The 27,244-nt window shown below is 34.1% G+C and overlaps 4 protein-coding genes across 4 annotated transcripts; 3 read left to right on the forward strand and 1 right to left on the reverse strand.

Annotated features, from left to right (window-relative positions):
* The first annotated feature begins 9,323 nt into the window (after positions 1–9,323).
* Positions 9,324–12,547, forward strand: LOC104215828 (transcription factor bHLH112-like). Its single transcript, XM_009765733.2, has 7 exons — positions 9,324–9,838; positions 10,105–10,723; positions 11,002–11,109; positions 11,233–11,298; positions 11,405–11,470; positions 11,565–11,615; positions 11,973–12,547. The coding sequence occupies exons 1-7, from the start codon at positions 9,531–9,533 to the stop codon at positions 12,120–12,122; spliced, it is 1,368 nt and encodes a 455-aa protein (XP_009764035.1). The 5' UTR covers positions 9,324–9,530; the 3' UTR covers positions 12,123–12,547.
* A 1,927-nt stretch (positions 12,548–14,474) lies between these two features.
* Positions 14,475–16,215, forward strand: LOC104215829 (uncharacterized). The gene is made up of 2 exons (XM_070164381.1): positions 14,475–14,512; positions 15,579–16,215. The coding sequence occupies exons 1-2, from the start codon at positions 14,475–14,477 to the stop codon at positions 16,213–16,215; spliced, it is 675 nt and encodes a 224-aa protein (XP_070020482.1).
* Positions 16,216–18,396: 2,181 nt separating this feature from the next.
* Positions 18,397–18,903, forward strand: LOC138883685 (uncharacterized mitochondrial protein AtMg00820-like). The gene has a single exon (XM_070164387.1). The coding sequence runs from the start codon at positions 18,397–18,399 to the stop codon at positions 18,901–18,903; it is 507 nt and encodes a 168-aa protein (XP_070020488.1).
* A 3,521-nt stretch (positions 18,904–22,424) lies between these two features.
* LOC104215827 (probable NAD(P)H dehydrogenase (quinone) FQR1-like 1) lies at positions 22,425–26,166 on the reverse strand. The gene is made up of 4 exons (XM_009765731.2): positions 26,013–26,166; positions 24,747–24,840; positions 23,990–24,252; positions 22,425–22,884 (listed from the first exon to the last, which is right to left on the reverse strand). Exons 1-4 carry the CDS (start codon positions 26,033–26,035, stop codon positions 22,653–22,655), a joined length of 612 nt encoding a protein of 203 aa, XP_009764033.1. The 5' UTR covers positions 26,036–26,166; the 3' UTR covers positions 22,425–22,652.
* Positions 26,167–27,244: the final 1,078 nt, after the last annotated feature.

Here is a 27,244-nt window from a genome sequence, read left to right on the forward strand (position 1 = left end):
CATTCACAAAATACTTAGACATAGTTGTAACCATCGGTATAGGTCCCCAAGATATATCTTTTAAAAATTGATTAACACCGTTATTTGGATTATTGACCTACATGTAGTGTTAAATAAATCATAAGTGAGCAAGTATATTTACAAGTGACCAAGTATGTATATTCACAAGTATATATTTACAAGTATGTATATTACAAGTGACCAAGTATGTATATGTGAGAAAGTATGTAAGATGCACTTACACTCTTTAAACCATGCCTCAAATGTAGAATATACATTATCATGGCCAAGTTAACTCATGAAGTCACTGAGCAAGACATTAAAAATTTTGTTAGTTGCATCAACCAAATTAAATAGCAGTCCATATATAAGTGTAAATTATCGAGTTTAATATATTGATATAGTCGTTACGACTATGTCAATTAAACTCGATAATTTACACTTACATACATATGACTAGCATTGATGATTTATTCTCAATTATTCATACTCGAATGCTTGATCGGTGACTAAATAAGAAAATAAATCTTGGAGTTTAAGTGACTAGATGCTCCGGTATAATGAGTGACTAAATGCTCCAAGATGTGTGCAATCGATACAGTCTTGAATGTTTTATTCCCGATCACCTTATTAGTACTTTGCTCGGATACTTCATCGGTGGATCAATTGAAATTTCAATATTAAGTTGTATCCGACTTCATATAAATTATATCCAATATTAAGATGTATCCAATTATATTAAGTTGTTGCTAAAATTTAAATATTAATATAGCACTACATCTTATAGAACTATACACTTTATTTTTAAATGTGTTATAGTAAGATGTAATCGAATATAATTGAATTTTCAATTGATCCACTGATGAACTATCTGAGCAAAGTACTAATACGATGATTGAGAATAAAACATTCAAGATTTTGTATGTGTGTGTATAAATATATATATATATATATATATATATATATATATATATATATATATATATTGTGTGTGTGTGTGAGAGAGTGTATATATAAAATTAATTAAATATTGAATATTATAATTTAAGATTATAAATCAATTAAATATTATGTACATATATGTATATATACATATACAGATAGGATATAGTGTCCACATAAAAGTAATTTAAAAAAACATATACGCGCGCGCACACACATATATATATATCAATTAAGTATTAAATATTATTTATTTAAAATATATTTATATAAATTGATAAAAATTAATATTTTAAAATTTTTAAAATTAAATTACCGACCGAATTTGGTCAAATTTTTTTAATTAAAACTTATTTCTGTTGGTAAATTATATATATATATATATATATATATATATGTATAATTATTTTTATATTAAAAACCCATTTGCCCTGGGTGGGAGAGAATAATTTCAAATATACCGACCGATTTCGGTCAGTATATTTGAATTTTTTTTAATTAAATATTATTTTGGCAGATAATATGCAAGTATGACCAGGTCTTGGTCAAAGATTGACCAATTTTCGATCAAAATCGGTTGAAAATTTTATATTTTTGTTGTGGAACCATTATTTCTGTTGTTAGAAATATTTTCTTTGACTTTTGCGATCAATTTACTTATTTTCTGACTGATTTCGGTGATTTTTTTTCCGACTAATTTCGGACGGTATTCTTTGGACGGGTTTTGCCTGTTTTCTAGTAGTGAGAGTGTGATTAAAACTCATTGTCAAACTTTAAATCAAGTGAGACGAGGATAAATTAAGTCACATGAGAGAAGGGACGGAATGTAAAGAAAACATGTGTCATGTATATTTGTCGATAAATACAAATTAAACTTTGAGATTGGAGACTTTTTCCGTTAGCAATAATGAGATATGCAGAAAAAGAGAGGGGGAAAAGAGTAGGTCCTAAACTTTCCTCTCCACTCCATCTGATGTCTATTGCGATGTAATACATATGTCACGCCCTTGGAAAATAAAGTTTTATTTTGGGGGTTATTCTACATTTATTAAAAGAGGAACGAATTACTGTGTATAGTGAATCTCCTTATAATTTGTTAATTAGAATTGTTATTTCATGAAACAGTTTATAGGGAAAATGATTAATTTTAGGATAAATATTATTGACGCAATAACAAGAATCACCCGCCAACAGAGTAGTGTATAAATAGAATAGTGACGCACGTTAATAAAGCAGCAAAGCATATAACATTGGACATTATATATGGTTTCTATTAATATAGTGCTAATAACCTTTAATTTCATGTTAATATGATGAGAAGGGTCTATTTTAAATTATTGGTCAAACTTTACCTAATTTAAATTTCCAGAAACGAAAATTGACAATTAATTTGCAATAAAGGAAGTATCATTTTGCCAAAAGTGGAACTGTTAAAGATCTAGTAGTAAAACTATATGTGGCAAATTATTAAAAATGAAAATATAAATCATAGACGCTGGAACTAAAGAGCTAATGTGAACACTACAAGACAAAAGAGAGTTACACTTTATTAAATTCTTTCAAATGAATCATTGGCAATTGAGGTGGGGATTAGGATGACCCCAAAGAGAATGTTCTATCAGCGCGAGTCAACCCCACTAAAGGGTTATATTTCACAAGTCCACCAGTCAACTGAATAATGGATTTATAATTCTACATAGTTCTTTCTTTGTTATTTAAAATAAAAATTATTAGTTGGTGCGTTTACAAAATTCAACTCATTTAAAAAAACCAATCTTTGCGAAAGATAGGGATAAAGGAGGACACCTACAGCCTAACTCCAAGGGGCTATTTATAGAATTTGTTGGGATAAATTAAGTTTTTGTGCGTGCTAATTATAGAGAGTAGGTGAGAATTACAAGGATATAAACAAGTTTCGCATTGATAATTACTTTAAAAAATAACCAAAACTCCTAAAGCGGAAAGTGAACATAGGGCGGCAAAATAAAGGAAAGAAAAAGAAAAAAATAGGACGGCAAATAAGATATCGAGAGAGTAGAAATAATGGTTGTGATTGACTTTAACTTGTATGAATTAAAGTGCAACAAAAATATTATATATTACTTAAAGGATAACTATTACTCATATATAATAATAAAATTAATAACCTTAAAAATAAGATAGATAGCTCTATAACAGATTAAATTCCGTCCATATACATGCAGACATTCTTTTACGCAAGCCATATGTATAAGTGAAATAGTTTTTGATTTGGTCTTCTTATAGTGTTATTTTTTCTACTTGACGCTCAAGGTTTTTTCAAATGCTCTAGAATTTAAAAAGAGGTTTTTGGTTTTATTTCTGTCTGTTTATAAGTTATTTGGCTGACGCTTTGCAATGAAGTATTAGAGGACCATAGTAGCTCATTAACGTAAACAATAAAATTCTACACTATCATATAATGGTAAAAGAATGAGAAGGAATTTTTTTACAAAACTAGTACACGTGAAACAAGAATCGGCGCCTCCTGTATATTCTGTATTGTCCTTAAAATTTTATAAATTGTTTTACCACTAAAATTTGTAATTAGTCATTTACAGCCATTCATGTCTACTTTCTATTTTCCTTTTTGGCTCTCCCATTATTCAGTGGGGTCGTCCCCACCTGACTGCCACGTGATCCCACGCGTCCCGTCTTCTGTGTCGGTCCAAGAAGCCCAGCCCAAGCCCAAACTTTTGTCTCTCAAAATCCTTTTTGTCAACTTGTATACTACGCAATGTTCATGTCATTGTGATGTCATAATTTCAGTTTCTTAAACACAAATTATACCACGTGGTCAAGATATCCCAAAATTGAATTTACACGAGTTCAATTATTTTCGAAGTATTCTTTTGATTACATTAGGAGAAAGGGGTGAGCGAGGAGGAAAGAAGATATTGACAATTAAGAATATATATTTATTGAGTGAAAATTTACTCGCTGTTGATGTCATCATATTAATACATATATTTTTTGTTAGTAAAAGACTATTATCACTTAATTGTACTTGATTATATATATTTTCTCTTTATTAAATTAATTAATTATGTTAAGTTAAATCGATGCAAACATTGATTGCATATAAGTATTTACCCAATTGGATTCTTAAACTTGGTATGGTTGCTTTATAAGTGTTACGGGGTTGAAAGTGCTTGAATCGATATTTGTAAATTCCAATCAACCTAGAGATGGAAATTTGCTTTTTTTCTTATGATTTTCTTCCTCTAATGCCCCAAAGATACGTGTTGCTTATTCAGATCCAAATTAAGTGAATTTTAACGAGCTCTTTTAACTGTATCTTTTCTTCATGTTAGCTTGAGAAATTTTTAAATATTTATTTTTAATTAAAAAATAATTTCACTGATCATATTTATGCATCTGAATGGATCAAAATAACCCATGTAATACGAAAAAGGTTAGATTGGGATGAGATAATTTCCGAGTTAATTGTGTGAAAGGTTCCAAATCAACCTAGTTGCCTCATCATTTGTCTTTTTTGGCAGAACGTAAAAACTGTTCAAAAACCAAGCATAATAATAATAAATGACATGAATCGATTGTTTATTACTGGTCATGGGCCTAAGCCAACGAATAGGATGGATCAGAGAATGATTATAGGATTAATCAAATCATGTATATTACTTAGGAACAGACGTAATCCATATATTCCAAGTTTGAGAGTTGAGACAAGCGTGGGGGTTGGATCAGTTGATGTTTTGGTGAATGTCTGGTCTCTATAATTGTGTTTCTAAATTAATTAAAGTTTAAAGGGTGTCAATTAGGGGGTCATGTATCATTAATCACGTTTTTGAACTAAAAAATTTGGTGTGGTTGAAGGAGTCACAAACCATGACAATAGCATTAAGATTTTAAGGGGCTGCTGGTCATCTTCTCCTACTTGTATTATGGGTAGCTATACTGTAAAAAATACTTATTATATCAACATACAAGTAACGAGTATTAAGATTTAAGTCATACATTATTTTCTAACAACATATTATTTGAAAATCCTCAAAAATTACATACTTATAGTATTACGTTCAGAACACCTGCGCAATAAATAGTGGCTGCATCGACTAATTATTTAGTCATAAATTCGCTTGTAGTTGCAATATGTTTTTGGGTTTAGAATATAGTTTATATATTCTCTTCTCTCTCCATATACTTTTTTTTTTATTTAAAAAAAAAAACCTATATTGGACTAACGAAACGCGTCATTTTCTTGTTGTGGAGAGAATAATCCACAGTAGACAAGAGGACAAGAAGAAAATCCAAAGAATGGATGGGCGTCACCTAATTCCGTTTTGCATCAAACGGAAAGCGACTGTGCTCAATCGGCTCCGTCTTCAGACCCACCTACACAAGATTCACTGAGATTAAAGTAGTGACATCTACATTGGTAAAGACTATTTTATTGAAAATAGGAACAGTTTTGAACAGTAAAAGTATATGTCAAAATTCCACTTTAATGACAAAATAAAAAACGATGTATAGAAAGACGAAATCTAGACATCTCAAAATGATAAAGAGCAACAGAGTCAACTGGAAACTTGGAATCACAAAGTAAAGCGAAGTTCACCAGAAACTCTACTCTTGGTAATGGTCCACGTACGTCGTATTTACAAGGAAGAGAAGATTGAATTGTCATGTGAAAACAGAGGAAAGATATGGAGTCAACCGAAATATACTAGTAACAAAAACAGTAAAAAGACAGTTTAAGGCTGAAGACGAAGATTAACTGATTAAAGTGGAGAAGAAGAGGTAGGTAGTTGGAGAAAATATAGAAATGAAAAGATGGTTCATTGACCAAAGTGTTACTATAATTTTAGTGGGGAGTTGAATTTTGTCATGACTCATGAAGTCAGTCAGGACCAACTCGCGGCCCCTGTAGACGAGTCCAAGGGCCAGCCCCATTTGGTCGAGTCATGCACGCGTGCCGTGTTGGACCCACTCTTATAAGTGAAAAGAAAGTTTCAATTATATATAAAATAGACTAAATTAGGTAAGTAAAAAGAATATAGGCAAAAATATAAGACAAGAAGAAGAAATTCGTTTTATTTTTTTAATTTCACAAAAGAAAGAACTCACTCTTGTTGATAAAGGCTTCTTGATTCGTAATTAAGAATATAGGTCAAAAAAAGAATTATTCAAGGGATGGAAGGGCAAAGGCCTTTGGTGTCCCCTCCGGTCAAGAATTAGGGCCTTACAATCACTAGCCAATATGCTTTTCTCTCGTGCCTTTCTTCGTTCATGGTTCAATATTCTGGTATCCTAGGTATAGAGGAACCACACCAATTCATACCGAACTTGGTGGTTAAACTCTACTGTGATGACGATACTGTAGGGGAGGTCTCGCGGAAAAATAGCTCGATGCCAGGATGATAAAAATGATTGGGGAAGTATCCTATTTGTATTTTCCCGTAATTATTCTTTCTTTCCTGAGCCTAGAGTCTATTGGAAACAACTTCCCTATTCTTACAAGCTAGGGGTAAGGTCTGCGTACACACTACCATCTCCAGATCCTACGGTGTGGAATAATACGGGATATGTTATTGTTGTTGTTGTTGTTGGCTATCTTATATATATTATTTTTTTCATCTCATTTTGTGTGATGATATTTGATTGACCATATTTAAAATATTAGTTTGACTTATGTACTTAGTGATGATGGGAATATAATATAATCGTGGTTAAAAAGAAGGAAAATATTCTGTCAATATTAAGATGTACGGATAATTCAATGTATGTAAATTTTACTGTACAAGTAATATATTAAATAATAGTGTCAGTTTTTTAAACAGAAGAAAAAAAAAAGATTTCATATAAATTAAAATGGAATAAATAGCATTTTAGCTCATAGATACAAATACTTTAATTACATCCCACAAGCTTTTTTCCCCTTTCTTTTAGATTTCATAGCATTTTAGCTCATAGGAACAGATACTTTAATTACATCCCACAAGTTTTTTTCCTCCTTTCTTTTAGATATTTGCGGTAAGGTGAACACATTAAATAGCAGGGAAGCTGCACGGATTTAGCATTGACCAGATCAATCATTAATCTCGAAACATGAACAATTCACCTTTAATAGACTAGAATAAATTAGATGTAACCTAATTTTCTTGCTTCTTACTCAATAGTACTTTCTCGGTATAATAAAACACGTATATGGCATAATTGGAGCAAAAACTGCAACTTTCTGATGATATTATTACATTTAATGGTCCTAAGGCCATCTCCAAGGCTGCACCAAATTTTGCACCAAATTTAAATTTGGTGTAAAATTTAGTATTTTTTTGCTCCAATGGAACATCAAATCTTGCACCATTATAGTGCATAAATAGTGTTGCACCAAATTTGGTGCAATATTCATCACACCAAATTTGATTTATTATTATTTTATTCATCTTTTTATTTTTTGGACTTTTAATTTATCATATATTGTGTATATAATTAATTTTTATATTAAGATCTTTATAATTTTAATTTTATATCCTATTTTTTTTATATATTAATTTTTGTATATATTATATTTATATCAATGATTTCACTTTTAGTTGATTTATCCTTTAAAATAATTTTGTAATAAATGATTATATAAGTGGTGAATGTGAATTATATATAATGAATATGGAAAAAAGAAAAAAAGATAGTATTTATTTGAAGGAAATAAGAATGAAATTTAAATAGAAAATAATAATATAATATAGAAGAGAGAAGAAATATTATTTTTTGGTGTAAAAAATGGTGTAATGGTTGGAGTAAATTTGGTGTTACATCATTTTAGTGTGAAATTTGGTGTTAGGGTTGGAGATGGTACAAGAGCGTATGATGAAACATTAAGCTGGAGGGGAGTTTAATAAAATAGAACCAAGGTCCGAGAATTTAGAAAATTGCAAATTGTAAACCAACCAACTTGCGGTGAGAATTTGAATAAAGACAGTGGTCAATGAAATATTGCTATTTTACGTTTAAGTAGGACTAAATACATCAGATTGAAGAATTATGATTATTAGTTGGGATTTATGATGAAAAAGAGTTTTTCTAAATCCACTTTGTGGTGCATATCAATTTTGGTCCTAACTTGGTCTTATGATTAGAGATATTGTTTACTTCTATGAATAGACTAACAATTTGTAATCACAAATTCCTAGATATTTGGATACGTAACTAAAACTTCAGCTGACTTTGAGTTTAGAGATCATTAGGTCAACTGCTCAATTCTTTTCTGCTCCATCAAGTCAAGGAAAGAACAAGAAAAAGAATCTATCACCAAATATGTATTAAAAAAAATAAGAAAAATCTTTGACTTAATTCCTCAATGTCATATCAAGAGCCTACATATGAAAAATGTAATAAATTTGAGAGAGAAAAAAAGAGAAGAAAATTTCATGCATATAAGATTTTAGAAATAGATATATCTACGTACTCTCACACAATCAGAACTCTGGGTATAGTAGTGGCCGGGGAATATGATGGCAACGTTACTAATTAAAAACAAATTATTGGAACATACTTAATTAGTATTTATGAGAAATATCAAAATTCTGTACTTGTAGAAAAAATATTAGAAAAGGTTACTCCATGAAAACTTAATAGTCTAGCTGGCCAAATTTTATCTTGTTGGTGAAGATTTAATTATTACCATATAATCTCCTTTCCTATTTTTCCTTTTAAAAAAAATCAAAAAAAGTAACCCCCGAATACCTACTATAATATGTAATTCCTTATAAGTCCTAACAAATTTGATATGATAATTATAAAAATAAGTTAAATATAATTGTTATAACATGTTAAAATATACTGACAATGCACACGACTTTTACACTGACAACTTAAAATCTAAATCCATATGAATATATTTTTTAAAAAGAGAAAATACAAAATATCCTCCCTGCACCCTGAAATTAAAGAAAAGAGAAAACAAAATAAAAAAAGAAAATTGAAAGACATCACAATCAGAGTGAACCTTGAAAGTGAAGGATGCAATGGTCCTGGTTCGCAAGTATAAACAATTTCAGCCGTAGAATTTTAACAAGACTAAAAGGTACATTTATTCGTCCCTAAAATGTGACGTGTCAGCCAATCAAACTTCACCATCATATCCTATTAATCTCACCCTTTGTTAATAAGCAACCATAGAAAATACTTTCTTTCAATAATTATTATAAAACGACCCCAGAAAACAAAAACAAAAAAATAATATAATACTACTAAACCAAAAAGTAGGAGTAATATAATAAAGTAGCGAAATAAAATAATAGTAAGAAAATTCGATCCAAAATTCCTTTTTATCTTTAGTTGTCATATTTTAATACGCCCCTCTCCTTTGCTTTGTCTAATCATCTTCTCTTTTTTACAATGTCAACCAGATTCCGGTAGTTTCTCTTCCCACCCACCCCTATTCTGTTTATATATATGTGGTGTATAAATACAACTCTCACTTCATAAATTCAGTTTCATGTAAAACCAAAAAAACAAGTACTCTATTCAAGTTGAAGCAAGAACAAGAGAGCAAGAACAATATATATATAGTTAATATATTTTACTGGACAAAAGAAGTAGTGGACATGGCTGATGAATTTCAAGCAGGAGTTTGTGGAGGAAACTGGTGGAATTCAAGTAGAAGTATTTTTGGTTCATCACTATGTGCAGCATCTTCTATAGGAAACAACTTTGCATGGCCAAATAATGACTTGTTGGATATGAAATCCTCCTGTAGGTCTAATGATGAATCTGGTAATTCTGATGATTCTGTGGTTCTTCAAGAATTACCCAAACATCATCAGCAACCTCATGACTCAACTTTACAAATGTTGGGTATTGGCCTTTCTTCATCATCAATTTCTTCAACTCCTGATTGGAATCATACCATGATGTAAGAAAAATTTCATTTAATTTTGGCCTCCTACTACTTTTATTTCATAGTATAATATGTATCTTTGAAGAGCGTAGTAAGGATTTATATAGCCGACTTCAGCTTTGTTGTTGTAATTGTAAGGCTGAGAAAAAAAAGGAGATACTTCTATCATGTGTTATTCTTTCATTTATGTGGAAAAAAGGGTTTCTCCAAAAAAGTTCAAACAAGTCAATTTTGTTGTTTTTATTGATAAAAGTTTGTAACTTTTTCTTGAAATTATGCAGGCATGGAAATGAGAGGGCTGATAGCAGTTATCCTACAATACTACAAGAAGACCTAAATTCAAGCCTGAATTACAGGCAAGAAACTGGGGTTGATTGTTCTCATGAGCTGGGAAAGAATTTTTCTACTATAACTGAAGATTCTTCAAACAACTCATATAAACAAGTGAATCATCAAGATTTTACTTTAGGCATGAATCCAATCACTAGCTCAACTAATACTGATCAATCCACTGTGATTTCTTCAAGCTTTCCAATGAATTCTTCTTTTTCTAATTATCCATCAGCTTTACTTCAGACCTTATTTGATAATGATCCTCCTCCTCATCAACAGCAACCACAACAACAATCTTTGTTTACTAATAATAATCAGCCAATGAATTTCCCAGTATCCTTAAACTATAGGCCAAATTTGAATGATCACTTTTCACCTTCTTTGCCTAAATTCCCACCCTTGTTGAGGCCTTCTTTACCAAAACAAACACCTTCTAGTTTTCCTTTCACTGATCCCACATCCTTAAACAATATGCGCGGCAATCTTTTGCCATCTATGCATTCACAATTGCTACTGCAGTCACCAACATTTCACGAGAAATCCAGTGTTCCTAACAATTCTGCCAAGGTAAATACATTAAACTTTAAGTATTTTTGCACATATCAAGTACTAATAGTTAACCAATGATAGCATGTTAGTCCACTTTTACTTGTTACTGTGTCAATTTTTATTTTACAGTCAGTATATAGAACTTAACCCAGACCTCACGGTGTGGGATAATACTGGGTATGTTGTTGTTGTTGCAGTAGTATATAGAACTTAAACTCGACAAAATGAGAGTTGGACATGCTATTGTTAGGTTTTTTTTAATGATTAATTAACCATTTGCTCAAAACACATTTCAGTCGGATGTTGAAGGATTCCGAGAGTCGAGGGCTAAGAAAAGTGGGAATAGTGAACCAGCATTCAAGAGGCCAAGAATGGAGACACCATCACCATTGCCAACTTTTAAGGTATAGGACATATCTAATCGAACTTTTGACTAAAGGAGGAAGCTTTAAGCTTTTTCTTTTTGCAAGTAAAATGATTGTTTTGTCCAAAGAAATGGATGAGAATTTTCAGCCTTTTGTTATCAGGTCAGAAAAGAGAAACTGGGGGACCGGATAACTGCTATCCAGCAATTGGTTTCACCTTTCGGAAAGGTAAATATTTGGAGTTTTCTCTTCAACTTTTAATTGATCTTCTAAATTTTTATAAGACTTTCAATCAAGTTATTAATGACATTGTATTTCTTTGTTTTCTGATCAGACTGATACAGCTTCAGTTCTCCATGAAGCTATTGAGTACATCAAGTTTCTCCATGATCAAGTCAACGTGAGTTACCTTCATTACTGAAATTAACACACTAATTAAGGGTTTTTAATGAATCAAGAAACTCAAACTTACTTGATTGTTTTATTTATTTCAGGTTCTTAGTACTCCGTATTTGAAAACTGGATCACCCCCTCTACACCAACAGGTAAAACATCTACAAATTTGCTCCTACTTATTATATTAAGTGCTATATATATATATTTCTTGCAACGCGATGTATATTAAGTGCTCTATATATATTTTATTTTTCACGTAGTGAGCTATGATACTTAAATAGAAGGATTTATAACTTATATACATTCCCAATGTAGAAAAATATATTTATACTATCTATTTTAACATGTTATCACACTTAATTTCCTCATTTTTCAGATTATTAATTCCACATTTTATGAACAGTTACCTATACTTATTTTTTAGGCGACTTAATTATGTGAGAATTATTTAACAAGTTTAGTGCATAGAAATTAAATGATCTAAATATAATGGTTATTATTTGCAGAGTGCTGATAAGGTTAAGGAACAAGAAGGATCAAAACAAGACTTAAGGAGCCGAGGGCTGTGCCTAGTACCAATATCAAGTACTTTCCCTGTAGCAACTGAGACTACTACAGATTTCTGGACTCCAAATTTTGGTGGTACATTCAGATAAGAGACTTATAATCAATGAAGAGAAAGCACTGGAGAAGTGATTTATAGCTAATTATATTTTGGAGAAGAAGGATTAATGCACATTGGTATCTTAGGAAAAAAAGCAAGAAAAAGGAAAAAGTGAAAAGAAGTGACTATACAAAGGAAGACAGCCAATGCTGGGCCATGATCTACAGGCAGAATGATGTGTTTGTAGGCTAAGTACATGATTATTATAGAGGATAATGTAGAGCTGTAATAACAATAATAATCTGGGATTAGGAACAGGAACAGGTGCTAAATTTAGCTGAGAGTTTTAGATTAGTTTATTTAACAAAATTGTTATGTTTGTGTTGTTGGTGTTGGTTGGGCTGAATTTAGCACAGGATAGAAAACTTTTTGTTCCTGTTTCTATATTTATATATTTAAGCTTATGAGTTATTATGACTTCTCTTTCTTCTTTTTAATTATATGACTATTCTCTCTTCTTTTTAATTATATAGGAAACCAAAAGATATACAATGAGAAATATATATAGAGATGCTGAATTGTTTAAAGAAAAAAAGGAAAAAGAATGTGGAGTTTATTGAACTGCATAGCTTTTTTTTTTTTTTTAAATTTTTTTTTATTTGTTTGGAATTTGGAATGTTGGTAGTGGAAGTCAGAGGGGAGTCCCACTGATAATACTTTTAGGCTATTTTTGTAAGAATTCTTGTTCCAGCAAGTGGGTCGGCCATAAGCACTCTTAAAACCATTGTAAACCATTCTTATGTGACTCAAATTGACTTGGCGGCCATACCTACCCCCCCCCCCCCCCAAAAAAAAAAAAAAAAAAGAGAGAAAAAACATCCCTTGGTCTACACCAAACTAAAAACCCTACTTGAACTACTATGGGATATTGAATATTTTGTTTTATATATTTATTACTCCTATAATTGTTCGGTGCATTAAGTCTATCCTTTCTTTTAGCTTGATTAGGTTTAGCTTTAAAGTCTTGTCCTGATATGAACACATTTCAGCTTTAAGCATTTCAGAAGAAATATTTTACTAACTCGTTCTTTTCTCAGCCAGCCCACTCTGAAAGATTTAGCGTCTTCTCACTCATATATTCAACGTGATTCGACCTCTAACATACCGGTTGGTGTTTGAGTTGTTTGGTTATCATTAGAGCAAATCTGATGCATCATATATTCTATTTTCTTTACGTTGTGTTAAGGATAAACTAATCAAAAACTTAGGACACAAAATAATACGTACTCCGTAATACTTATTATTATTATTTGTTTTTTCTTCTTTTTTTATGGTAGAAGTTATGAACTGTGTTGATACTTGATAGTGTAATGTGTTGAGCACACAGATCTCTCCCGTCAAAGAGAGAGAGAGAGAGAGAGGGGATGTACTTGATTAAATTGTGTATATCGATCACCATTCTTGAGGTATTGATATTTGATCAGTAACAATTTAGTTGGTCCTACTGAAAGATTTTCTATTTGAACGTTTATGGATTATAATATAAAATAATAAAAACTTAGGCACAATGAATATGAAGCAAAGTATTTAACATGTTGACGTTTAGTTGCTCTATCCTAGCTTTTACGTCTTTCGCTTTACCTATTTTCACAATATGTAGTACGAGAAATATTCACCGAGCCCACATATCAGGCGAATCCCACATCGGCAAAACACGAGAGAGATGTTGGATATATATAGTAAACAAGTTTTAGATTCTAATAACGCGTTTAAAAACCATGCGGGCCTAGACCCAAAACGGACAATATCACTAATGGGTTAAGCTATTACAGCTACTCCACGTGCAACCTTGAACGGTGGTGGAGCCTCGCTCAGTCCCTAAGGTGGGCGTCAGGCGAATCCTACATCGACAAAATACGGGAGAGATGTTGGATATATAAGTAAACAAGCTTTAGACCATAATGACTCGTTTTAAAGCCGTGTGAGCTTAGGCCCAAAATGGACAATATCACTAGTGGGTTGGGCTGAACCGGAATTAAAATGGATTCAAAAACGTCAAACCTCTCTTGTTCGAAAAAATTAAGGTGTCGGGCGAGTCTCACATCGACAAAACACGGCAGGGATGCTGAGTATATAAGTAAACAAGCCTTAGACCCTGATGACGCGTTTTAAAGCCGTGCGGGCCTATGCCCAAAACGGATATTATCACTAGTGAGTTGGGATGAACCGAAATTAAAATGGATTCAAAAACGTCAAACCTCTCTTATTCGGAAAAATTCAAACACATCAAAATGGTACAAACGGTACTTAATAATAGAAGGATTTGGCAAAAATCTGTAAAATTGTCCCTCTTAAAAAGATTATTCCAAAGTAAATGGACAATATATATAAAAGTAAAACAAAAATGTGTAAAATTGTCCCTCCTAAAAAGATTATTCCAAAGTAAATGGGCAATATATATAAGTAAAAATAAAGACTTTAAGAAGTAAGGAAACATTTAGTAAAAGCTAAAGGGATTCAAATAATGAGTATTATACCCCTGTTTATGCGTATCTTTAATTGAGAAGCTTAAAATTGAAGAAATCCCTATGACAAGCGACTCATGATAAAAGAAAACTTTGATTATTAGTATCTCTAGCAATCAGCTTTTATTATCTTTTTATGACAATTGAATTGATCGGTTGATGGCTATAGTACCAAACCTTAGAGCACCAGGATCTATACTTTTGTTCTTCAATTATCCATCAATGAACTAAAATCTTATATTTTCTTGGAGATATGACATTTGGGTTTATTTATTACTTCCTCCCCCATTAACCACAATTTTGTCATACGTACTACTTTTAATTTGGTTTCTAACTATGTATAAATTTTATTCAACAATACCAAAAATTAAGTATTAAAATTATATAAGACAGAAAATTAGATAGTTTAACTCTTGTATTTCGAACTTTCTTGTTCTTTTTCAGACGTAAGTATATCTTTTCTTCTTAGGTTAAGAAAAGAAGTGTAACTTCTTCTTTTTTGTGTGTGTATTGTTGTGTGTGTGGGGGGGTGTTGGAGTCGGTTTTGAGGAAGATGAAAGACACATGTGAGGTCACTCGGTTTTGGGCCTTGGGCCTAATTTTTGTGCTAACAATGCTCCAACAATTGGGCCTGGTTACCCTTAGCCCACTTATGGGTCTGCCCTGTCCAACAATTGTAAGAACATAGTGCATAGCACATGTTACTTTATATTTTACTTATTTTCCCCATACCTTTGTATTTTTAATTATTTGTTCCATCCTTGTATTTATTTTATGTACAACTTTATGCTAGCTAATAGGAATTGCCACTTGGCAATATAGTATGTTGCCTTAGAAATATTCCTTCTGTATATAAAGTTTGGCTTGTACACTTAATACAACAGATTATTGAATATACAAAAGAAGAAATCTTTAATTCATTCTCTCATTCTTTCATGGTATCAGAGCAGGTTTAATTCTGCTATCTTTTTCTGCTTTCTCAGTCATAAATCAGTTTTTCTTCTTCTCTTAAGCTTATCTGCTATAAGTACTTCACCGGAGTCGGCTGATACTCTAGCTTCTGCTTCTGCTGCCACCACTAATGTTCCTGCACCTACAGTTACCATTGTTTCAGGAGTGATTGACTCTACTCACCCTTACTACCTTCATCCTTCTGACTATCCAGGGATGAACCTTGTGTCCTCAGCTTTTGATGGAAAAGGATATGGAGGTTGGAGAAGGGCAGTTATCATTGCCTTGTCTGCAAAGAACAAGCTGGGATTTATCGATGGCACTCTTATTATCCCTAAGGATGATTCTGCAATCCAGCAGGCCTGGGGTAGATGTAATGATATGGTACTTTCATGGCTTCTCAACTCGTTGTCCAAAGAGATAGCTGGAAGTGTGCTCTATTCACAGAGTGCAAAGGATTTATGGAGTGACCTGGAAGACAGATTTAGACAGGCAAATGGAGCAAAGCTGTTCCAATTACAAAAGGAATTAAGTTCAGTAGTGCAAGGAAATTCAAGTGTATCAACTTACTTCACCAAAATGAAAAGCCTATGGGATGATCTAGATGCACTCAATACATTTCTGCTTGTGTTTGTGAGTGTGAGTGTGGTGCAAAAGTCAAAAGCTTGAAAGCACACCAAGATGAGAGACTACTACAGTTCCTAATGGGACTAAATGATATATTTATTGGGGTAAGGAGTAACATTTTATTGTCATCACCTTTACCTTCCATTGGACAAGCATACTCTCTTGTGATTCAAGATGAGAAACAGAGGGAGATACATGCTACCCCTGCATACTCAGGGGAATCTGCCTTATTCATTGCTACAAACCAACCAGGAAACTTCAGAAAATTTAATGAGAACAGGATGCAGAAAACAAGTTTTGAATCTAAGAAATATTTAGGAATTTGTTCCTATTGCAAAAAGCCTGGACATAGCATACAGAAGTGCTATAGAATTCATGGGTTTCCAGCTGATTTCAAGTTCACAAGGGAGAAAAGGTTTCAAGGAGGTGGTGCCCAGGCAAACAAAGCTTCCTTTTCAAATGAAGAAAATGAACAAGGAGCAGAAAGTGCATCAGGAGTTCAGAATCTCACCAAGGAAAATGTGGCTGAGCTGTTGCAGCTTCTTCAGCAAGTGAAAGTGGGATAAAACAGTGCATGGACCTCTGATGTTGCAGCAAATATGAGCTATGCTGGTATGACCAATTTATTTGAAGATTTAGCATGTTTAATTCAAATCAATGATGAGTCTTGGATATTGGATAGTGGAGCATCATAACATATGTCTTTCAACAAAGATTTTTTTACAGATTTAAAAACCTTGGCTAAACCTCTCATGGTAAAACTCCCAAACTCTTACAGAGTTAAGGTCACTCATTCAGGAACTATTTCTCTTTTGCCTAATCTGATTCTTCAAAATGTTCTTTACATTCCATCCTTCAAATATAATCTGTTGTCTGTGCACAAGTTGTGCAGACAACTCAATCAATATGTTTTATTCACACCCTTTTCATGTTTTCTTCTACAGGTCCCTTCAATGAAGAGCCCACTGGAGATTGGTAAAGAGGAAGGGGACCTCTACATTCTCAGATCCAGACATACAACACCAGTGTCTAAGAGTTCACCTAAGTTTAGGAGAGTTTTTATTCCAAGAAGGAATTTTGTTTCCAATCATAGTTTGCGTTCATGTTTTAGTTTTTCTGATTCAATTGTAAAAGAAAAGCTGTGGCACTACAGATTAGGTCATATGCCCTTTAGCAATATGAAAAATGTTTCATCAATTTCTATATCCAAGTGTTCCAAATTCTCCACTCCATGTGTTATTTGTCCTATGGCAAGGCAGTCTAAACTTCCTTTTCCCTCTGGTTCTATTTCTACTAAGAAAGTGTTTGAATTAATTCATGTGGATACCTGGGGACCATACAATAGTGCTACATATGATGGATTTAAATACTTTCTTACAATTATTGATGACTTCAGTAGAGGCACATGGACCTACCTACTAACCAACAAATCCAATGCATTCACTATTCTAAAAGGTTTTATAGCTATGGTAGAAAGACAGTTTAATAGCAAGGTGAAAACTATAAGGTCAGATAATGCTTTTGAATTGGGAAGTGGTAAAGTTCAATCAGAATGTTTTGAGTCACTAGGTATTATTCATCAAACCACTTGTGTGTCCACACCACAACAAAATGGAGTTGTGGAGAGAAAGCACAGGCATCTTTTAGAGACATCCAGAGCCTTGTTATACCAGTCACACCTGCCTATATCATACTGGGGTGACTTCCTTCTTACAGCAACCTATTTTATCAACAGATTTCCTTCAAGTGTCTTAAAGCTTAAGACTCCTTATGAAGTTCTTTTTTCAAGCAAGCCAAAGTACTCTAACCTTAGATGCTTTGGGTGTTTATGTTTTGCTTTTACTGTCTCAAATCAAAGAACTAAGTTTGAACCAAGGGCTATACCTTGTGTGTTCTTAGGTTATCCTCATGGAAAGAAGGGTTACAAAGTGTTGAACCTCGATAATTTGAAGCCCTTCATTTCTAAAGATGTTGTATTTCATGAAGAATTCTTTCCATTTGCTTCTATTAAGTCTAATTCTTCTTCTGAGATTTCTTTACCCACTGCTAAAGTTTCTGCAAGTCAACAGACTCTTGAACCTTTACCTTTTGCTATCAGACCTCACACTAAAGCTTCCAAAGAGGCTACTGAATCATTAAGTGACTTCTGTTCTTCCCCCATTTCTTCAAATCATCCTAGTACACCTATTCCCTCTATCTCTCCTTCTAGTTTCTGATTCTATGATGGATGTTCTTATTAGAAAATCTACCAGACCACACACAACTCCATCTTATCTCAAGGATTATATCTGTAATGCACTCCAACTCACAGATGTTAGCAACTCTTGCTTTCTCACACCAGTTACACCTACTTGTATATCTTTCAGTGGACTATCTTCTACCAATCAAAATATGCTAAACACATTGTCCAATATACAAGAACCTACAGACTATTTACAGGCAACACATCACCCAGGGTGGCAAGAAGCAATGAATAAAGAGATTGAGGCACTTGAACTTAATAAGACTTGGGAAGTGGTTGAATTACCACCCGAGAGGAAAGCTTTACCATGCAAATGGGTGTATAAGGTTAAACACCATTCAGATGGGAGTGTGGAAAGACTAAAGGCAAGATTGGTCATTAGAGGAGACATACAGAAAGAGGGAATAGACTTCAATGAAACTTTTTCACCTGTGGTGAAGATGACCACAATCAGATGCATACTGGCCACTGCCGTAAAGAAAGGATGAGGTCTATACCAGCTAGATATGAATAACGTTTTCCTACATGGAGATCTAAATGAAGAAGTGTACATGAAATTCCCACCCGGGGTTGTACCTCCTCCACCTACTCATGCATGTAAGTTAAAGAAATCGATTTATGGGCTACGACAAGCATCTCGTCAGTGGTATGCTAAACTTACAACTGCTTTGAATTTTAAGGGATTCACTCACTCATTCAACAACTATTCCCTTTTCTTTAAAAAGTCAGATTCTTCCATTTCTATAGTGGCTATCTACGTGGATGATATACTCTTGACAGGAAATGACACTACAGAACTACATGCTTTGAAAGAATTTCTCAATCAAGAATTCAAAATTAAAGATCTCGGGGGCTTACATTTTTTCTAGGCATGGAAGTTATCCGAGAAACAAATGGACTCCTCCTTTCTCAGCACAAATTCACTTTAGACCTTTTCCAACAATTTGACTCTCTCCATTTGTCACATGTTTCTTCTCCACTCGATTCGTCTACTCGTTTGTCTACTCACACAGGGGAACCAGTGAAGGATCCCACCTTGTATCGTCATCTCCTTGGAAAACTTAACTACCTCACTCACACCCGCCCAGACTTATCCTTCACTGTCCAACACCTTAGCCAGTACATGCAGGACCCTCGACAACCACACCTAGATGCAGCACTCCGTGTGCTTCGCTATCTGCTCAAAGATCTTGGGTTTGGGCTTTTTATGTCTGCTTCCTCCTCCTTCAAGCTCTTAGCTTTTTGTGACTCCGATTGGGCCACCTGCCCGGACTCGAGGAAGTCGGTAAGTGGTTTTTACATTTCCCTTGGTACCTCTCCGATCACTTGGAAATCCAAGAAGCAAACTTCCATCTCGCTCAGTTCAACCGAGGCAGAATACAGATCTATGCGGCGAGTGGTTGCAGAGCTCACATGGTTGGTTCGTCTTTTTGAGGATTTGTTAATTCCTATTTCTCTTCCAGTCCCTCTTCACTCCGATAGCCAAGCAGCAATTCATATAGCAAAAAACCCTGTTTTTCACGAACGAACGAAGCACGTTGAAATCGACTATCATTTTGTACGCGAGCAATACCTCGCTGGGCTGATTTCGTTAACTTTTGTTGGATCTTCTGCCCAGTTGGCAGATCTATTCACCAAACCACACACCAGACCTCTTCATCGTGATCTTTTGGGCAAGTTGGGTGTGTTTTCTACCCCCTCCAACTTGAGGGGGGTGTTGGAGTCGATTTTGAGGAAGATGAAAGACACATATGAGGCTCGTGGGTTATCACTTATAAGTTATCACGGATTAGTTCCCCCTATAATCAAGATAAGTACTAACATTCATCACAAAACTTAACGGGCGTTTTGGTATATTATACATATATTTAGTTTAAGATACAAGATTAAGTTTTTCTTACTTTTCAAAACATTATGATCAGTCAAATTATGATTCATTTTAAGACAAAGCATCTTAACTGGCATCATGTTTATGTTAGTTAAGTGTGTATAGATCTTTGAGTAGTCTCACTTTAATAGGAAAAATGGTAGCTTTTCTTGTTTCTTTTTTCTTGTTTTGGCTAATCATTGCAAGTTCTGAGACTGTCTTCAAGCATATGTTTTCCCTATTGAAAGTTAGTTTGCTTTCTGCAACTTTGAATCTCATCTTCAAGTACTTTCACACACAGAATTAGGATAGCCATCAATCCTAACAATTCTGCCTTACATAGCTTTGAACTAGCCGACGAGCGATTGAGCTTTGCTCTAATAATATAAAACTAAAACACCAACAGAGATAAGTTGGTCAAATTTTTCAATATTCACTGGACTAAAAAGAATCAAGAAACAAGCTACACTTAACTAGCTTCACTCTGCAGTTAAGTATTTCGTGTAAACTGGCAAGTTCACTTCTCTTTTAGATTAGTACTACTCTTTTTTCCCTTCTAATCGACTCTTGTTCAGCCATTTGCTATGATCTCACTCTTATATGCAATGAATAAGGCCAATAGTTTTACTCCTCCTTGCACCCTTTCACTTCTATGGAGGCAGAAACCGGGAGAAATTTAAAAATAGCCAAATTTACAAGTGGTCATTCAAAAATAGTCACAGTTTCAGAAGTAATCGAAATTTAGCCACTTTTCATGTAAAGATAAATCTAAACGAAAACACTTTTCAAAATCCGGAAAAATACTCCAGCATAATATACTGGAGTTCCAGTATAATATACTGGTCCAGCATTATATACTGGAAGTTCATACACAGGTGCACTGAACTCTAGTATATTATGTTGGACCGGTCTCTGTTGCAGCAAAATAGTAGCTATTTTTCAATGAGTTGGCAAACGCTAACTATTTTTGAATGACCAATCCGAAAACTGGATAGACCGTGCTATTTTAACGCAGAAACTATGTCACTTTTTATCAGGCCAGCAATTAAGCCCAAATGAAATACCAGCTTGCTTATTATTTACTTCCTCTCATACTCCACCAACTTAGCAGTTAGATGACATATTCCAGTTGATAATAACGGAGTGTTACCAAACAAATAAGCTAGTTTAAAATAAAGCTCATTAATTTTTCTCTCAAGTGTATGAACCTGTCTCGTTGTTGACAGGTGTCAGTGAGACTTAAATTTGTAACTTCAATTTGATATGATACCATGTTAAAGTGTGTGAACCGTCTATCTTAATCTCTTAGAAGAGGTGACACATATTTTTTTTATTCATATTAGACATATAATAGATAGAGCAACTTATAAGCAGAATGCATTAACATTAAAAGCCTGTAAGTTGTCCACTCCAATTATTGAGGCAATTGCTTTCTAGAAATCCTTCACATATGTGCTTGTACAAGTCATGCTGAAAACAATGTTTCCCAACAGAGACAAAGGGAAATGAACAAGAAAGAAGATAAAAAAGTGAATGAGATAGAACTTGCAAGCATCTAGTTGAGATTTTATTGCTTTTAGCAAAGATCAGAAGGACCACTTCTATCTTGGATATATTCTCTCCATTTTAAGCTGATTTATTACTCTGCTTATGTTTGGAAAATGATTATGTTGTTGTCTATATAACATATAAGACTAACTGTTGCTTCTTAAGCAAACAAGGTAGCAATATATGTTTCATAACTCAACTCTGTAGTTTGGGCCAACTTATAGGGATTGGACCACCAAAATATTCTTAGTTCAAATGGCTTTTGGACATCCAATATATAGAGTAGCATTACCTCCTAGAAATTGTTACAAAATTTTACAAAATTTCTGTCCTTTTTTTTGGGGGGTGGGGTGGTGGTGAGGTGGAGGTAGGAAAGGATTTGTTGCTGCAGACTCTTCCAACCAAGAGGTTGCGAGTTCGAGTCTCCCCAAGAGGAAGATAGGAAGTTCTTGAAGGGAGGATGCCGAGGGTCTATTTGGAAACAGACTCTCTACCCTAGGGTAGGGGTAAGGTCTGCGTACACACTACCTTCCCCAGACCCCACTAAGTGGGATTATACTGGGTTGTTGTTGTTGTTGCTGCAGTCATTGGCTATGAAAGGGGGAAAAATATTAAGTATTGATTCATAAAACATGTAAACCAACCTCTGTAAACTATGACAGACACCAACCAATGACCCTATAAATATGCTGATACAATAGGAAATAATCACTTATTGTGTAGTTCAGTAGGAATGCAACTTAAAACCAAAACAAGAGTGTACTAGACATAGGGGGAAAAAATGAACAGTAGAAATGCAATACTAAAATTGTAGTGAAACAATCAGGCAGAGCCTTTGAGCTTCTTTGTGATGGTGGCAATGTATTTTCCCTGGTGGAAAGCTTGCTCCATTTCAAGCTCTGTTGGCTGTCTAGAGCCATCTCCAGCATAAGTTCCAGAACCATAAGGACTTCCACCTTTAATATTCTCCATCTCGAACATGCCACCTCCAAATGTGTAACCAATTGGAACAAAGATCATTCCATGGTGAACAAGCTGTGTAATTGCTGTCAACCTGCAGATTTATCAAGTCTAAATAAAAATTTTGAGCTTAACTTCTATATACCAACACTGCAAACACCTAAAAGTAATTATAGTTAACCTGGAAACTTAGGCAGGTTGCTTGCTACAACAACAACAATAACAACTACCCAGTAAAATCCCACCAAGTGGGGTCTAGGGAGGGTAATGTGTACGCAGACCTTACCCCTACCCCGATAGGGCAAAGAGGCTGTTTCCGATAGACCCTCGGCTCAGAAAGACAGAAATGAAAAACAAGAAAAGATAATTCATTAGTAACTCCAGTAGAAACCGTAATAGTAACAGAAGCATAACAACCAAAAGATGAATGATATGCAATAACAGTAACCAGTATCTAAGGCCCGTGGCTAAGATAAACAACAAGAATAGTGTGGATTCAACATAAACTGCAAGTCATCTAAGATCAACCCTAATCCAACCCCGCCTCACCCTCAGTATGAAGTAAGGAAAGTTCTACTACCCCCCTAACCTACAATCCTAATGCTTGACCTCCAGACCTTCCTATCAAGGGTCATGTCCTCGGAAATCTGCAGTCGTACCATGTCCTGCCTGATCACCTCTCCCCAATACTTCTTAGGCCTCCATCTATCTCTTCTCGTACCCACCACGGTCAACCGCTCACACCTCCTCACCGGCGCATCAAGGCTTCTCCTCTGCACGTGCCCGAACCATCTGAGCCTCGCTTCCCGCATCTTGTCATCTACAGGGACCACACCCACCTTCTTCCGAATATCTTCATTCCTAATCTTGTCTATCCTAGTGTGCCCGCACATCCACCTCAGCATCCTCATCTCTGCTACCTTCATCCTCTAGATATGGGAGTTCTTAACCGGCCAACACTCTGCTCCATACAACATGGCCGGTCTAACCGCAGCTCTATAAAACTTACCTTTGAGTGCCAGTGGCACTTTCTTGTCACACAAAACTCCAGATGCAACAGGTTAAAATATACTGATAGTGTAACATATTTTTACATACTAACAGTATGTGTAATTTAAAGGCAAAAGTTTTACTTAAAATTTTCACATTTCACAACTCAAGCTCAAAAGTGTGATAGTCTTTGAGGAAAAGGGACTAACGCGGTAGTCTCTTGGCCACCTCCTTGAGAGCCAGTGCTATAGAAAAGGCCTGCTGGCTTGCCGGCAAGCTGCTGAGTTCTCCAGAGACCTCCAGTGGCATCAAGAAATGCCTTGAATTGAGCTGCCATCATCCCAAATCTTGTTGGGAACCCGAACAAAAAGCCATCAGCCTCAGCAAGGTCATTGGGTGTGATAATTGGTGCATCGCCTTTCGCTGGTGCACCCATCTTTCCAAGAACCTCTTCTGAAAGAGTTTCTGGTACCTGTGCCATTCACAAATCAACAAAAAGTTAAAATACATAAGCAATACATGTTCGTTAGTTATTTTACTTTCACCTCCAAAGCCCTCTAAAGGGCATTGTTCAGAATACAGCCAATCATAGGAATCAAGAAATCATGGAAAAGTTAACAGTCGCAAGTGAATTAATAACGGACAATGAAGTAATGAACTAACTATATGGACTATTGTTGAATTGTTTTCTTTGTCTAATTGCATTGACTCATTGTAATTTCAAACAAGTAGTAGCCACAATAGGAATCACTGTATCAAATGTCAAGTCAATAATTTCTCAGCAGGATTTTAAGGAGAGGACTAGGACTCTAGAGATTTCACACTGTCAATGATCAATGTAAACACTTTAGGAGATATTAGGTTTGCAAAGTCAAAATAGCATACTTTCATTAATTTTCAGGGATCAAGACTTCTCTAAGTCACACTCACATAAATAACATCATTAAAAAGAAATGACAAACAGACCTGCCATAGTTTGGCTTCTACCCCTTCAACTGATGCGGCTCCTTTCTTTATCTCTTGTGCTAGCTTCTCAACATGTCCATACGTGGAGTAGTAACTGCATAAATTTATATTTTTTCAACCATTAGCTTTACAAGCCCCAAATTGATAATCAACTGAATTATACAAACCATCCCACTTTTAGAGACAATTTTTGGGGTTTGTAAGACTTCACAATATCAGATATGCATACGATAAGAAATCTGACTTTAAATTGAACAAGAATCACATATCACATTGGAATAGTTGGAAGCAATCTAGTTAAATAACACCAAATACACTAAGGATGAGGCCATCAGGCACTAGAATCCAACTTCACGAAACGATAAAACAGGACAAAAGATGGCACAAACCAGAAAGCAATCAATCATCAAAAATCACCCAATGGAGGATTTCTTGACTTATGTTTTGGGGGTTTGTTGGAGAACTGGTAGTTGATACAGCTCAACAAAATCATTGACTAAAGATAATATCACCAACTCCATTCTGCAGCTTCAAGTTGATATTTTTTAATTACAAGAATGTCATCTTATACAGGAGTAAAAGAGTACCTAACCAACTCATGCAAAATTAGTTGGTATATCATTTTCATAAGAATCTTTCAGTGAGCAAAAAGTCTCCTACCTTAGATCAAGAGAACAGACACAGGTAAAAGTGGATAGGTTGATGTTTTGTTTTGCTTTTTAAATTTCAAGAAGCTCATTTTATAAAATGACTGCAAAGGAATACCTAACCAACTCTTGCAAAAATTAATTGGTTAAATCATTTTCACTAGAATCTTCCAGTAAGCCAAAAATTTCCTGCACTAGATCAAACAAACACTGGAAACAAATGATAGCCTTCACACACAATCAGCATTCAATTGATCATTGGATCATTAACTTTTAAAGAAGAAGCAAATCCGAAAAAACACATCTTAAATAATTACCATAAAGAAGGAAAATTCCCATAAATATAATAAGGTCGGAACATAAACACAGAGTCTTTAGCAGCACACAACCATGAGAAAAATGATCTAGCAACAAAAGAATAAAGTATCTAACAGTACAGATCAAAATTACAAAAAACAAATCACACCCACTATTCATTCCACTCTAAAATTCAAAACAGAGAACTCAAAACTCAAAAATAAATTACAGAAAACAGACTACAAAAACGTAACATGTACAAGAAAATAAACAGGTACAAACATATATATATATGAGATAAATGTAGAGAAAGAGTGCTTACACAATGTAGACTTTGGTAGCCATTGAAGGATCTTGAAAGTGAGGTTAGGTGAATGAATGAGTTGGAATACAAAGACAAAGAGGAATGGTGGAAGAGAGTGGGGAGGCCATTGCTGCTTATATAGTGGGGGGAGTCAAATATCCATTTAAGAGTTGACCATTTTCATGGAGGCTTCTCAGATTTGTGTGGATTAATTAGGGGTAATTACGTCATTTGACCCTCATTTATTTATTCCTGCATAAGTTGTTGATGTCACGCTCATCATCATTATCGTAATAATTATACCTTTCTCTTTTTTATTTTTTGCTTTTTATATTAGACTATACTCTAAATTCTTATTCTTCATTATTGAGGGGAAAAAGGAGTAATGGAAAATTTGACCCCCAAAAAAAAAAGAACAGAACACAAGAAAAGGGGTAAAGAAATACTTAAATGTTTGAATTATACTTGCCAACTAAAGCCAGAAAATGGAAAGTTAAAGCAGAAAATGAGAAAGTAAATGTAAATGCCACACTATAAAATATTTGCTATGAGTACGATTATAGTAGGTAAATATAGATGGACGTTACATCAATATGCAAAGAAGTTTTACATTATTGGTTTAAAATACCTACTACCACGCAGTCCAAAAGATATATAGCAAAGTACTAACGAATGATTAAAGAAAGAAATAAGTTGTCGTCGAATGGCATCTTCTAACAATAGGATTCTTGAAAAGGGAAAAAAAATTGAATTTGCATAAAATTGAAGGGATTTCAGAGAATGATATGCTATTATTATTTAAGAAATTTAGTTTGATGGATGCCAGCACAAATTGAATCAACATTCCTAGTTGGTTACTTGGTCATAGGCTATTTTTTCTTGCTCTACAGATTAAATTTTCTTTTTAAGAAAGTGCTTTATCGCCATTAGCGGCTATCCGACACCAAACCAATCAAATTAGTCGGGCCAATTAATTTCAAATATCAAATGTCTAAAGCAACAAAAAAAAACAAAGAAAAAAAAAAAATAGAGAAAGGAAGAAAAATGAGAGAGAAACTAAGGAAAACAATGAGAGTTGGACTCACACCTCGGGTGTGTCAATGAAAATTTAAAAACCGATTAAACCGACTGAACCGTATCGTACCGAATCAATTTTTAATTTTCTTTTAATAAAATCGTAGGTTTTTATATAAATTTATAACCGTACTGATAATTAGGGTATGTTTTTAATTTTATAAAAATAAACAAAA

The sequence above is a fragment of the Nicotiana sylvestris genome, chromosome 2 (assembly GCF_000393655.2).
Source record: "Nicotiana sylvestris chromosome 2, ASM39365v2, whole genome shotgun sequence".
NCBI classification, from domain to species: Eukaryota; Viridiplantae; Streptophyta; class Magnoliopsida; order Solanales; family Solanaceae; genus Nicotiana; species Nicotiana sylvestris.